General features: G+C 39.4%; 2 protein-coding genes across 4 annotated transcripts; both read left to right on the forward strand.

Moving 5' to 3' along the window:
* The first annotated feature begins 273 nt into the window (after positions 1–273).
* Positions 274–8,251, forward strand: LOC106366837. Of its 3 annotated transcripts, none has more exons than XM_048740678.1 (23): positions 274–441; positions 536–1,406; positions 1,523–1,638; positions 1,855–2,063; positions 2,205–2,324; positions 2,427–2,555; positions 2,636–2,761; positions 2,951–3,006; positions 3,113–3,212; positions 3,522–3,639; positions 3,813–4,022; positions 4,142–4,466; positions 4,770–4,863; positions 5,074–5,182; positions 5,257–5,519; positions 5,619–5,743; positions 6,046–6,280; positions 6,376–6,564; positions 6,650–6,936; positions 7,024–7,231; positions 7,316–7,555; positions 7,634–7,719; positions 7,882–8,251. In XM_048740678.1, exons 2-23 carry the CDS (start codon positions 694–696, stop codon positions 8,039–8,041), a joined length of 4,218 nt encoding a protein of 1,405 aa, XP_048596635.1. In that variant the 5' UTR covers positions 274–441; positions 536–693; the 3' UTR covers positions 8,042–8,251. The 3 variants fall into 3 exon arrangements, with proteins under 3 accessions (XP_048596635.1, XP_048596637.1, XP_048596636.1); XM_048740680.1 differs by having other exon boundaries at positions 7,030–7,231; XM_048740679.1 differs by lacking the exon at positions 274–441 and having other exon boundaries at positions 461–1,406.
* Positions 8,252–8,703: 452 nt separating this feature from the next.
* LOC106366836 (ATP synthase subunit delta', mitochondrial-like) lies at positions 8,704–10,629 on the forward strand. Its single transcript, XM_013806501.3, has 2 exons — positions 8,704–9,123; positions 10,090–10,629. Exons 1-2 carry the CDS (start codon positions 8,857–8,859, stop codon positions 10,432–10,434), a joined length of 612 nt encoding a protein of 203 aa, XP_013661955.2. The 5' UTR covers positions 8,704–8,856; the 3' UTR covers positions 10,435–10,629.
* Positions 10,630–13,777: the final 3,148 nt, after the last annotated feature.

A 13,777-nucleotide genomic window follows, 5' to 3' on the forward strand; every position in this document is an offset into this window, starting at 1 on the left:
GAAGAAAATTTTTGCGTTAACGGTTGTGCATCATTCAGGCAAACTCATGATGGCAGTTTCGTAATTCATGGAAAAGATGTTGATGTCGTAGTCTCCGTCATTAATATAATCTCCCTACTGAAAGTTGTGATTTATATGGACATAAATAAATCAACAATCATAAACAAATTTGAGTTACCTGATTTACCTTAAGTTATCAAAAAATGAATAAAGCAACCAGAAGAAAAAAAAGGTAAATATTTATTTTTTTAAAGATGCGGACTTACAGCTGTAGATTAGACTATAATATACGCGTAAACTTCAACTCCATAACAGTCTCTCTCTCTCTCTCCTCGCAGACGCTGAAAGAAAAGAAAAGTAAAGCCCAGTAAACACAGAAAGAGACTATCTCTTGACTCTCTCGGGGAAAACCTCCATATTCTCTTCTTTCTTCAAAATCAGGTTTCATCAACTCTCTCTTCTCTAATTAGCGGATTGCTTTCCTCTTCAATAGGTTTCTCAAAATCCCTCACGCGATTGTTACTTCTTGTTGCAGAAGAAGAATCACTCGCAGAAATCGAGACTGTTTGTTTTCGGAGATAGCTGCGAATTAGGATTACTACGAACCTTAACGGAATCGAAACGATGCCGTTTACTATATTTTCTGTTTCTCTGGGCTAGTGTGTGCGACTGATACTCGATTCCCTTGTGGTGATGCTCGAACTCGTGCTCTGGTGCGTCCTTTTGTTACTAACGCCATGCCTTAGCTTACCACACTCCACCGTGGCACTACCTCGCAATTTCACCTCAGTGACGTGTCAGGACCTTGGCGGCGTTGGATCGTTGAACACCACATGCACACTGAACTCAAATCACCGTTTCGATTCCGATACTTACGTATACGGGACGGGGAATCTCATCATACTATCACACGTCTTAGTAGATTGCCTTGTAAAAGGATGTACGATCGCTTTCAACGTCTCCGGAACCATCCACGTCAGCCAATCGGCGAGAATCCTCGCCGGTTCCGTTGTTCTCTCTGCTATCAATCTAACCATGGAGAGCAATTCATCCATCTACACGACGGCGTTGGCTGGACCCCCGCCTTCTCAGACTAGCGGGACACCTGTCGGTGGAGATGGTGCGGGGGGAGGATATGGTGGGAGAGGTGCTTCGTGTGTGAAGAGCAATGTATCGGCTTATTGGGGTGGTGATGTTTATTCCTGGTCGAGTTTGGATGATCCGTGGAGCTATGGGAGCGAGGGAGGGGCTAAGTTGAACGCAGGAGGTAAAGGTGGAGGTCGTGTTAGGGTAATATTGGAGGATACGATGCTGTTGAATGGTTCCGTTTCTGCTGAGGGCGGTGATGGTGGAGAGGAAGGGGGTGGAGGATCTGGAGGAAGTATCTGTATTCGTGCGGTTAAGCTGTGAGTTCATTCGAGTCTTATCTCAATCATGAAGTATATCTTAACTGACTGTAACAATTGTTTTGGTATACTTTGAAATTGATCTTGCTATTGGATGGTAACATTTGGATTTGTAGGAAGGGTTACGGTAAAATATCTGCATCGGGTGGGAAGGGATGGGGTGGAGGTGGTGGAGGAAGGATCTCCCTTGACTGTTACAGCATTCAAGAAGATGTCAGAGTTCTTGTGCATGGTTTGTATTTCTCTTTTGCTACCTTTTAACGCTCATGCGATGCAATTGACATAGGTCTTCTACAGGCTTGTGTTTTCAAGTAGTTTTAAGCCCTTCTGAAAATTGTTTCCGGCTTCCATATTATGGGAAAAAGTTTGTCCTTTTTGTTTTCTGCTGATATAGGGTGTGTGTTGAATATGTTATGCATTTTAAATTATTTGGTTCTGTTAACTGCAGGTGGTGCAAGTATCGGGTGCCCCAAAAATGCTGGAGCAGCTGGAACGTACTTTAATGCAGAATTGTCGAGTTTAAGGGTTGGGAATGATAACATGACTACAGAGACTGAAACTCCTTTGCTCGATTTTCCTACGAGGCCTCCGTGGTCAAACATCTATGTAGATAATCATGCTAAAGTTTTGGTTCCGTTGCTTTGGACCAGGATGCAGGTCAGTTAATTTCTTGAATGTCTTATTTTCTCCGATAATGTCTTGAATCATCTTTTCTGCCTTGAACTTTTGTGATCCGCTTACACTTTTTTAATCCAATGTATTTGTTATGATCCTAAATGTTCTTTTCTGGTTATGAAGATCAGAGGTCAAATCAGTCTTTATCGGGGAAGCAGCATTGTCTTTGGGTTATCAAATTTTCCAGATTCAGAATTTGAGCTTGTTGCAGAAGAGCTTTTAATGAGTAACTCCGTGATAAAGGCAGGTTATTGTTCCTGATCATTCTCAGTAACAATCTTATGTCTCTTTTACTGTCTTTCTTTTCAATATGTTTTGTTAAAGTTGTTTTGTCCTTAAATGAAGGTTTACGGTGCATTACGACTTGTTACGAAGATACTGCTCATGTTGAATTCTGTAATTAAAATTGATGGCGAAGGAAACCCTGCAGTGCCTTCCTCTGTACTCGAAGTTCGCAACCTTGCAGTTCTAACGGTATACTTGTAAATCTTATCTTGTACCTTTTTCTTCCGTTGGTTTGATTAGAGGCCAGGTTTGATTTCTTCTTGTTGTAGGAAAATTCCATCATTACTTCTAATGCGAACTTGGGTGTCAATGGTCAAGGAATGTTGATGCTCACCGGTCCTGGAGATGCAATTAAAGGGCAGAGACTTTCCTTATCTCAGTTTTACAACGTAACTGTAAGACTTTGTTGTTTTAACATGTTATGTCACCCAACTTCTGTTGATTTTTTTTTATATCTATCATGAAATTCATGATCATGTATGCTATTATGAGATCATTTTCGTCTCTGTTACAAACATTCACTTAGACAGTATCGGTGGAGTATGCAAAGCGCTTTTTTTTAATAGTTCCTTAAAATTTTACAGGTTGGACCAGGTTCTATACTTCAGGCACCACTTGATGACGACGAAAGCAAAAACGCGTGAGTACTACTTCCTATACGTTTACATTATTTTTGGGAATGTAGTTAGTGCTGGACTTAGTAACTGAAACGCTTGTGCTAGAAAATCCCTTTCTTTTTTTTACAGGGTTACTCATGCCCTTTGTGAGAGCAAGACATGCCCAGTAGACTTGATAAGTCCGCCAGATGATTGCCATGTCAATTATACACTATCATTTTCCCTTCAGGTGAGTTTAGTAAAGAAGTATCTTGATAGTCCAAAATTATCTGTTAGGCAGAGCTTTTACTACTTACTAGGTAGTTGCACAAGTAAATAATCTACTATTAATAAATTATCCGGCTGATCGAAACTTTTTGCTAAGATAAGCCAAACAATTGTGACTTCCATTATCCTGTAACGCCTCTAGTTGTGCATCGTTAGTCCTTTCTGTGTTTCTCCCCTCGATGAAAATCAGACTTGACTGCTTAATTAGCTTTTCTTCTATTTGTAGCTTCCAACCAAATTTTGATCATTCTTCAACCTTTTAATTGTGTAGATATGTCGAGTTGAGGACATTCTTGTGAGTGGTATTGTTAAAGGAAGCATAATTCAAATTCATAGAGCAAGAACGGTAGTAGTTACTGATGAAGGCCTGATCAGTGCATCTGAATTTGGTACGTAAACCATCGAAACTCAATCTTCTATCCTTCTCAGCAAATTCCTATAGCTGTTTGCCCTTTCGCCACAGCAGGATTCTCACCATGTCTTAAAAATTTTAAATACGTTTCTTTGTATTCAAGAAGATTAATTTGGTTTCTGATTCTATGCATAAAAATTGCTATGACAGGTTGCAGTGGTGGCCTGGGGAAAGGACTTTATTCAAATGGGGCTGGTAGTGGTGCCGGGCATGGAGGGCGAGGGGGATCGGGCATTTTCAATGGGAGAGTGTGCAATGGAGGTCATACCTACGGCGACCCTGATTTTCCCTGTGAGTTAGGGAGCGGAGCTGAGAGTCCAGATAAATCATATGGGAATGTGATTGGTGGAGGAATGATTGGTCAGTACTATTTCTCTATTAAACTAAGAAAGCTGCCAGACAATAGTACACTGTGAACTATCTGTTTACTCATCCACACTGTCATGTCACATATACAAATTTGTTTTCCACCTTTTCAGTAATTGGCTCCATCCACTTTCCTCTTTTGACGCTTAATCTACGTGGATCATTAAGCTCTGATGGTCAAAGCCTTGGAAAGCCGATAACGAACGGTAACAGATCTTTGGTCGGTGGAGTTGGTGGAGGATCTGGTGGGACGATTCTTCTTTTCCTTCAGATGCTTGAACTCTCAAAGAACTCATCTCTATCAGTAAGAGGGGGCAGAGGTGGCCCTCTTGGGGGAGGTGGGGGTGGAGGTGGAAGACTTCATTTTCACTGGGACATGTTACACACTGGTGATGAGTATATTCCTGTTGCGACTGTCAAGGGGTCCATTAGTAATAGGTATGCACCATTATCATGATAAGTGAAGCTATTTCCCTTGCATGCTTGCTACTTTGTGGGTCTTTTGTAGTTACTAGGGTAAGGCATGCATATATAAGTTGATTCCTAGTCCTATAGCTCGCCATGGTTTGAGAGGATAATTGCTAGTGTTTGATGCTTGAAACTCTGCCTGCACTATTTTCTTTATGCCGAATTTGGAACGTATATTGGAACTCTGAATCTGACAGACCTTTTAATATGCAAAACTAATCCTCATGAAATTTAAACACTGGCTTTGAATTGCTTGCTCTGTGATGTCTTCAGAGGAGGTGCAGGGGACAATGTAGGCCGTTTTGGGGAAGAGGGAACGATGACTGGAAAAATGTGTCCGAAGGGACTCTATGGTACATTTTGCTTGGTAAGTCTTATGGTTTATTATGTTGTAGTTTCTTCCGCACTGGTCAAGTCTTTTTTTAATTCTTCTTATCCTTAATTTCAGCTACAAGTCGGTGTAATAAATTAGAATTTAGACAGACCCAATAGTGTTCCTTTACCATCATGGCAAATCTCTGCTTTGTTTGCTTGTGCTTGATACTTCTAGATTTTATGGCTTTGTGTGTTGTTTCAGGAATGCCCCATTGGGACTTTCAAGAATGTTGAAGGTTCTGACAAACGTCTTTGTACACCCTGCCCACCTGAGCATCTTCCAAGCCGTGCAAAATTTGTATACGTACGAGGTATATTATCTTATTGTTCTCTTATCTTCGATTCCCTGATTAGTCTTCTGATAGTAGAAGCTGTGAATCTACAGGAGGAGTTAGCGAACCTTTTTGTCCCTACAAATGTGTGTCTGACAAGTACAGATTACCAAACTGCTATACACCTCTGGAAGATCTCGTCTATACATTTGGAGGGCCATTTCCATGTGCTCTTCTTCTGTCTTGTGTGGTGGTAGTCTTGGGTCTGTTGCTAAGCACGTTAAGTATCAGATTGCTAAGATCAAGTTTCTATGGTACCAGTTCCATCGAACACCAGAGTACTCATTGTTTACCCCATCTTCTGTCACTCTCTGAGGTATGGTGCTGCGAGTATTGTCTTGTCCCCAAATCTTCTGTTGTTGTTATAAGACAACGAAGTCAACCAAACTCTCTGGCCTGTGTCTTATCATTATAGGTCCGAGGCGCAAAATCTGACGTTACACAAACCCACGCTTACCGTATGTACTTCATGGGTCCAAACACTTTCAGGGAGCCTTGGCATCTGCCCTGTTCTCGTCCCCATGCAATCATCGAGATGGTGTAAGGATATAACTTGACATGTTCAAATTCTGTTGCGATTGGATGCCATTGAGTGTGTGAATGAAATGGTTGTGCTAAAAACTCTTGGCTAAGTGACAGTCTCTTTTGTGCTACTTATTTATAACAACTACGTGTTTTCTCTCTCTCTTTACCTTTCCCGAAGTAATGACTGTCTATATCATTAATCCATATTCTGTTTTCTTAAGTCCTACTCTTTGCTGACCAATGTGACTTTGACGTTTGGCTCATTTCATTACAAGGCATGTCTTCCACTCATTGTTCTGTACACTTCTTGTTCGCAGGTACGAGGATGCTTTTAACAGATTTATCGATGAGGTCAATTCTACTGCGGCGTATGATTGGTGGGAAGGGTCTGTGCACAGCATTTTATCAGTTCTGGCAAATCCTTGCGCCTGGTCATGGAAACAATGGCGTCGCAGGAGAAAAATTCATCGCCTTCAAGAATACGTAAAAACTCAATATGACCACTCTTGCCTCCGGTCATGCAGGTCTAGAGCCCTATACAAAGGCATGAAGGTTCGGATTTCTTATTATCTAATATACCTGTTGCTTCACAATTAGCTACCTTTTTTACTTTGCAGTTTTACTGTATGTATCCAACGTTAACACAGGTTGGAGCCACTCCGGATCTGATGGTTGCATACGTTGATTTTTTTCTCGGCGGTGACGAGAAGCGTGTAGATATGGTCTCTATTATACAGAAAAGGTTCCCAATGTGCATACTTTTTGGTGGAGATGGAAGTTATATGTCACCCTATAGTCTTCATAGTGACGCACTGTTAGCAAATCTTCTTGGCCAGGTTAGCTTACTTCTCTCTATATATATTGTTTCTTTCAAGATCTATCCTCTGAGAATCTCCTAAGAGTTCCAAATCACTATTCCAGCACATCCCACCAAGTGTTTGGCACCGCTTTGTTGCCGGTTTAAACGCACAGCTTAGGACTGTGAGGCATGGATCAATTCGTTCAGCGTTACTTCCTGTCATTAGGTGGGTAAACAGCCATGGGAATCCTCAACTCGAATTCCACGGAGTAAGAATTGAGCTTGGATGGTTTCAAGCTACAGCTTCTGGATATTACCAACTTGGTATCTTGGTTTTTGTTGGCGATTTTCCTCCGAACACTGTGAACCAGACTATTTCATTCAGCAGATGTGACGAGGAGTCCCCTAGGTGAGCCATGAAAGATTTTACCTCTCTTTGACCTCATCTAGTTATTGTCACTTCCTCAACCTGCGTAATCATAACTCCATTTTCCAGGAACAGCTCTGCATGTCCTAGCAATTCTCTTTTAGAGTTGCAACAAAACTTGATCCAACCAGGGCATGGGTTATCTCGGAAGAGAATCAATGGTGGAATAAACGGAGGCCTCATCAACGAGATCTCAATACAATCTCTGGAGTACAGGAGGGACTTGCTTTACCCGTTTTCTCTTTTATTAAACAATACACGACCCGTTGGTCGTCAGGTTACATATATTCTCCACTCCTGAATCATTATTTTGCCTTTTGTTTTGTACTAATATAAGCAGAATCTTTTTCATGTTATGCAGAATACTCTTCTACGTTTGATCTCCATCCTTCTTCTTGCGGATCTTTCAGTTACAATCCTTGCATTGCTTCAGTTCTATTGGCTTGCTCTTGCAGCCTTTCTCGCTATCCTCCTGATTCTCCCTCTCGCTCTCCTTTGCCCATTCCCCGCTGGCCTTAACGCTTTATTAAGTAAAGAAATTAGAAGAGCTTCACTTACTCGTGTCTACGCCCTTTGGAACGCTGCATCTCTAACCAACGTCGTAAGTTGATACACATATTTAGCAACAACGTGACCTCGTTCTCGCTCTGTTGTCTCTTATTGCCAAGTATTTTTGCAGATTGTGGCTTTCGTTTGTGGTGTCATTCATTCCGTATTTTTCTCTGACAATCCAAGTGATAAGACAAACATTTGGAACGCCATAAGGTAATAAAAATAGTGTTTCTGTTTTGTTCTTGTGTCTTCTTTAATCATCCCACAAAATGAACATTTTGATCATAATCGGTCTTTAATCTTAAGCTTTTGTTTATGGAACACCAAAACTCTTTATTATATTGAGTACAAAATTTGGTTTATGTATCTGGGCAGAGATGATGATAAGTGGTGGGTATTACCAGCAATGCTCTTGTTACTCAAGTGGATACAAGCTCGGTTCCTTGACTGGCACGTCGCGAATCTGGAAGTATCAGACTTTTCTCTTCTTTGTCCCGATCCAGATACGTTCTGGGCATATGAATCTGGAGCTTGACGTATAACGGAAGACGACGAAAAGATGGTATCTTATTTTCCATGTAAATCTGCTAAAAAGTACAAGTAGGTAGTTCTCACTTCTCAGTGTTAGTTGGTTATCTGGAGAATGGTTTTGCCAGACGAAAGGCTAGTTTTATAAACTAGAGAGTTTAGATGGAGGTCAAATTCTAAACCCTAACCAAAAGTTAAATTTATTATTTGTTTGGTACGTGAAAAGTTCAGTGTATATTATACGTTCAAATGTAAGTTAGGTTAAAGTTTTGGTATAAAGGCAGAACAATTCAAAACAATAAACCAAATCCGAATTCTACACCTGATCTAAGTTTCAAGAATCAAGATTGAGAGTTGTAGTTTTGATACTTGTCTTTTGCTGTCAACAATATAAAATTCTAAAAAGATTCAGATAACCAAACCAACAACATCTGATATATATATTTTTAGCAGTATAAGTGACCTAAAATGATATTTGACCATCTACACTGATCTGAAAATCTAGACGACCAAAAGTTTATTGACCTGCAATCCATACAAAAACAAGGTCAATGTCAACCACAGGATTAACTAAGTTAAATGGGTAATAAGTGGGCTTAACTGTCTAGGCCTTTCTTAGTTTATGTGAGCCGAAGCTATAACCACGCACGCAACTAAAGCGCGTGAACCTCAGACTCCGAAACACTTGAGGAGTTACAGCATTTTTATTTTTTTAAGAATCTCAAGGATCGACTCTCTCTCTCTCTCTCTCTCTCTCTCTCTCTCTCTCTCTCTCTCTCTCGTCTCATCTGCAAATATTCCCCGAGACTCCAAATCGCCGCCATGTTGAGACAAGCTTCCCGCCTCATCTCCCGATCCGCCACCGCGGCATCCTCCAAATCGGTGACGGCTCGTGCCTTTTCAACGGAGCTTCCGTCGACGATCGATTCGACTTTCGTGGAGTCATGGAAGAAAGTAGCGCCGAACATGGACCCGCCGCAGACTCCTTCTTCCTTCATGAAGCCACGTCCTTCGACTGCTTCTTCGATTCCGACGAAGCTCACCGTCAATTTCGTCCTCCCTTACGCATCTGAGCTTTCCTGGAAAGAGGTCAGTCTTCCCATTTTCGTTCCTAGGTTTTGGTCTAATAGTACGAATCTGGAATGCTGGATTGTTGTGTGGCTTTTGGTTTGTGGTGATTCATGTGTGGAAAAGTCTAATCACAGCATTTCGGATTTGATTAATCGGTAACGTATCAAAAATGTGCCTTTTATTTTTGGTTAGATCTGACGCAGATATATTTAAGGGTTTTTGCTAATCTTTGCGGTAGGAATGAAAATTTTCTAGAGAAAAAAAGCTGCACTTGATAGTTGTGATTAAGAAAGAAAAAATGTTGCTTGTTTAGATTTATTTAATTTTATTTTCTGGACTGAAGAGCACTACCTAGAAACTCTTTGTTGATCGATCGATCATTAAAGTTATCTGCATTGCAACTCTTATAAGAGATTTATTTTGTTTCTATTCCTAGTAATGATCCCAACTTTAAGTGTTTTTCTGGTTTTTATATTTACAATGAGATTGAAAAAGTAAAATCATGTTTCGTTTATGATCTATTCATGTCTTGAAACTGTGAGATTCATGGCCATTATCAATCCTATATGGCATTTACATAACCTAAGTGCTGGCTGTTAATATATATGGTGTAAAATGTATATTTTCTATTCATACCTGATACGTATAAACTGAACGTTGGTTTTATATCTGTAATTTCCATGAGTTCCATCTCCCTGGAAAGTAGTAATCTATTCGTATAGTATTTTACAGATGAATATTAGTTTGCTGTTCGCTATGGTATCTCTCTCTCCATGTAGAATGCATTGAAGGATCTTATCTTCCCAGACTTACTTGCATTGAAAGCTTATATCATCTTTTTTCTTTGCAAATTGAATATCACAATCTCCATATGTTCAATATTAAACCTAAACTAACCCCTACTTCTTGATTTTTGTCATTTATTTTCTGGTTTATATTCAATCATGACTAAAAGTTTATTGGTTTCTCTTTGTCTACCTCAAGGTCGACATGGTCATCATTCCCGCGACAACAGGACAAATGGGTGTTTTGCCTGGACACGTTCCAACAATCGCTGAGCTGAAACCCGGTATCATGTCCGTTCACGAAGGCACTGACATAAAGAAATACTTCGTCAGCAGTGGTTTCGCCTTTCTCCACGCAAACTCCGTCGCTGACATCATAGCGGTTGAGGCCGTGCCGCTTGAGAATATCGACGCAAGCCAAGTCCAAAAGGGTTTAGCTGACTTCACACAGAAACTTGCTTCTGCATCAACAGATCTTGAGAAAGCAGAAGCACAGATTGGTGTCGAAGTTCACAGTGCTATGAACGCAGCTCTCTCAGGCTAAAAGAAGGTTCTCTTTCTCTCTCATTAAAACAAAAATCATTTGGGTTTACAGATGATTAATGAAAGTCCCTTTTTCTTACTACAACTAAGGATGATTTTTCCTTGTTTTTACTGTGTTGGAGTTTGTTTGAATAATAAATTACTTTGTGGAAGGCACAAACCAACAACAAGTTTCTTGTGTTCATATTCTCTGTTACTTGTTTGTGTTGAGCAGCTACAAGTTTCCGAATTTATTTGTGGTCTCCGAGTTTATGTAAGGACCACTTGTCGTTTTTCTGCATTTTTTAACGAAAATATATTAGAGCTAATGTTGAGAAAATTAGGTGGGAGTGTATTTCAGAAACAGGAGGCCCAAAAAAACTAAAAAAGACGAAGCCTAATGCATGAGCTGAGACACATGAAAGAATATCGATCGTCACGTTCAGTGATAGAGAGCGTTACAAAAATATTAGACGGTTGCAGATGTGACAAAAACATATTATGATTTCGAACGACCATTTTCAGACATCGAACAACAACTCGTACCATGATTAACAAATCAAGTTTTGAGAGTACTGGTTTTGTGGAAGATGAGCAAGTTCAATTTTTTTTTTTTTTTTGAAACACTGAGCAAGTTAAATTTAAAAGCCCATTTACATACACAAACTTACAATATAGATGAGATGTGAGTGAGAGGAAAAAGAAAGAAAGATGCACACATACGGATGATAACCTTATCAAATGAGCCAAAGAGGCAAAGACTGTCTGTGGGTCTGACTATGTTGGTCTTAAAGACAATGAGAGCTTTGGGACTTTTGCTCTGTTGTCATAATTTAGAGTGATTCCACAATGAACAAACCTACTTCAAATGTGTTTTCCAGAACGTCTTCCCTTCTCTTTGCCAATATTCACCTATTTGCCCATCCATTCTTTGTGTTACAAAAAAAAAAAAAAAAACCCATCCATTCTTTACCAATTTATGTCATTGTGGACCAACCCGATCTAGACTCAAGCAAAATATGAATCAGACCAAACGCGGTCCATGTGGGACCAATTGCGCGAAGACTGGACAGGACCATATATACCTTGCAAAACCCGATTCTTTTCTTGTATTGGTGGTTGACTGGGGACTTATCCACAGAACCACTTAGCCTTAACTCTAGAAAACGAAGGCAACCCAGAGCCCGACTTTAATATTGACCAGCCTAGGTTGGATTAGCCTGAGCAGACATTCTTGCTCCTAATATAATACCAAGAAATTAAAGTTTAAAACCTTATCTCTAAGCTGGAAAGTACAGCGACGGGCACTTCAACCAAGTACTTCGAGTTCCTCTGCGGTAGAATCTATTAGAGACCTCAGTCCATATAATTATTCAACCCCATGAGCTTATGTATCTAGGGTTTCAAGTTGAGATAGAGTTGATATAAAGATGTGTAAGGTCATTGTATTTTAGTAACCTTGGCTGTCTATAGTCGCAGCCACACGAAACTATCTTATGAAATCAATCACTCTCTTTAAATTTTGTTGACAACTCAAAGCATTTCTTTCTTTAGTTTCTTGCATTTCAATAAGGTTTCTTAAAGCTCGCTATAACTAAAATCAGGCCCGACTCAAAACTAAAAGAAAGAATTACACCTAGAAACAGTTTATGAGTTTTATTAACACAATAGAGCAGTTCTCACTAACAAGATAGTTTTGTCTAGTGAAACTCAATTTCTGGTTAAAAGTTAACTAAATAACTTTGTAACCAAGTGTTATACGATAACTAAATGTAACATCTATTTCATTTTTAGGCGGGATTTAACTATAGTCATTCATTTATTTGTTAATCTAATGGTCAAGATTCTTCAGAGACCAAGTGTGTCCTTTTATCTTTACTCTTCGTCATCTTCCTCCCAAATTCTCCATTTTTTCTCCTCCCATATTCTCCATTTTTTAAAATTGAAACCTGCTTCTTTATATACTTTTTTCAAGAAAACTTGTGTTTAATCATTATCTCTATTACTTAATGTTAGATTCGGGTTTATTATGGGTTTCCAACTCAAAACCAATTGGCAATTAGTAGATTGGCCCTAACCCTTTATATATTACTTAATGTCCCATTGATTTTCCAATGTGGGATACATATCCCTTAATACCCCTCCTCGAGATGATGGCTCTTATCGGCCAGAAATCTCGGAAATTTTTTAAGACAGTTATACTCGGTCGAGCGAGTCAATTACGACCTATATACCCGGTCGGGTAGGGTTAACATTAATTAGGGGTTTAACTTATTAGGATCTGGGCTCTGATACCATGTTAGATTCAGGTTTATTATGGGCTTCCAACTCAAAACCAATTGGCAATTAGTGGATTGGCCCTAACCCTTTATATATTACTTAATGTCCCATTGATTTTCCAATGTGGGATACATATCCTTTAATATTTAATCTATCTTTTGAAATATATCAAGGTGTATCTCCGATAGTGATTTAATGGTGGTATATACAGCAACAACAATGGAGGAGATGTTGGCGACTTTGACGAAGACGATGGCGGAAACATAGTCGACGGCAAAAACAATGTAGAAGACTCATCCCCCACCATAAACCAGACTGTAAGAATCAAGAAATTCATCCACCATGGCGCTTTCACATGGGACACCGCCAAAGTTAAGGTTCCTCCACAATAGCACCTTCACATGGGACACCTCCAAGAAAATCATCCCCATCGCCGCGTCTTCTACCTCACAATTTTTACACAGTCCTCCTTTGCTGAGTTGGACAGAACTGAAAGGTCATAAGCTTCACGGTGTTGTCGTTTTTGTCCAAAGGTTCTTACAGTTTTAGAAAATTTGAGTCTTTTGTAAGTTGCTTTGGCCATTTGTAAAATATTCTGTGAAACAATTTCGAAGAAAAGCTAAATCATTTCCAAGTTAATGACAACTTTAATTGTGAACATGATGAATTTAGTTTGATGGTATATGCTTTCACTTTACGGCTAGTTCGTGCTTTTTGTGGATGAGTATTGTTTTGTTACTAATTATTATAATTTTTTAGTTTGTTCGTTTGTATATATTGAAAGTTTTTTAGATGAGGATATTTGTTCATTTCTTTTACATGATGTTGGATCTTGGCTTGAAAAGATAAACTTTACGAGCTACATCTAGATTTTTAAAAATAAAGAGTTTTTAGAGGGCAATGGTAGTAATCTTTGTGGTATCTTTGTTCTTTATTTATTTATTTTTTTTTTCTTTATTAGATTTGAGAATTTGTTATGGCTTTGGCTTTGATTGAGCTTGAGAATCCAATTGATAAATTTGGAGCTATGATAGTGAGACAAGTTGCTTTCAAACTAATGACATGGCTGGTGATGAAACAATGAC

Source organism: Brassica napus, chromosome A9 (genome assembly GCF_020379485.1).
Source record: "Brassica napus cultivar Da-Ae chromosome A9, Da-Ae, whole genome shotgun sequence".
NCBI classification, from domain to species: domain Eukaryota; kingdom Viridiplantae; phylum Streptophyta; class Magnoliopsida; order Brassicales; family Brassicaceae; genus Brassica; species Brassica napus.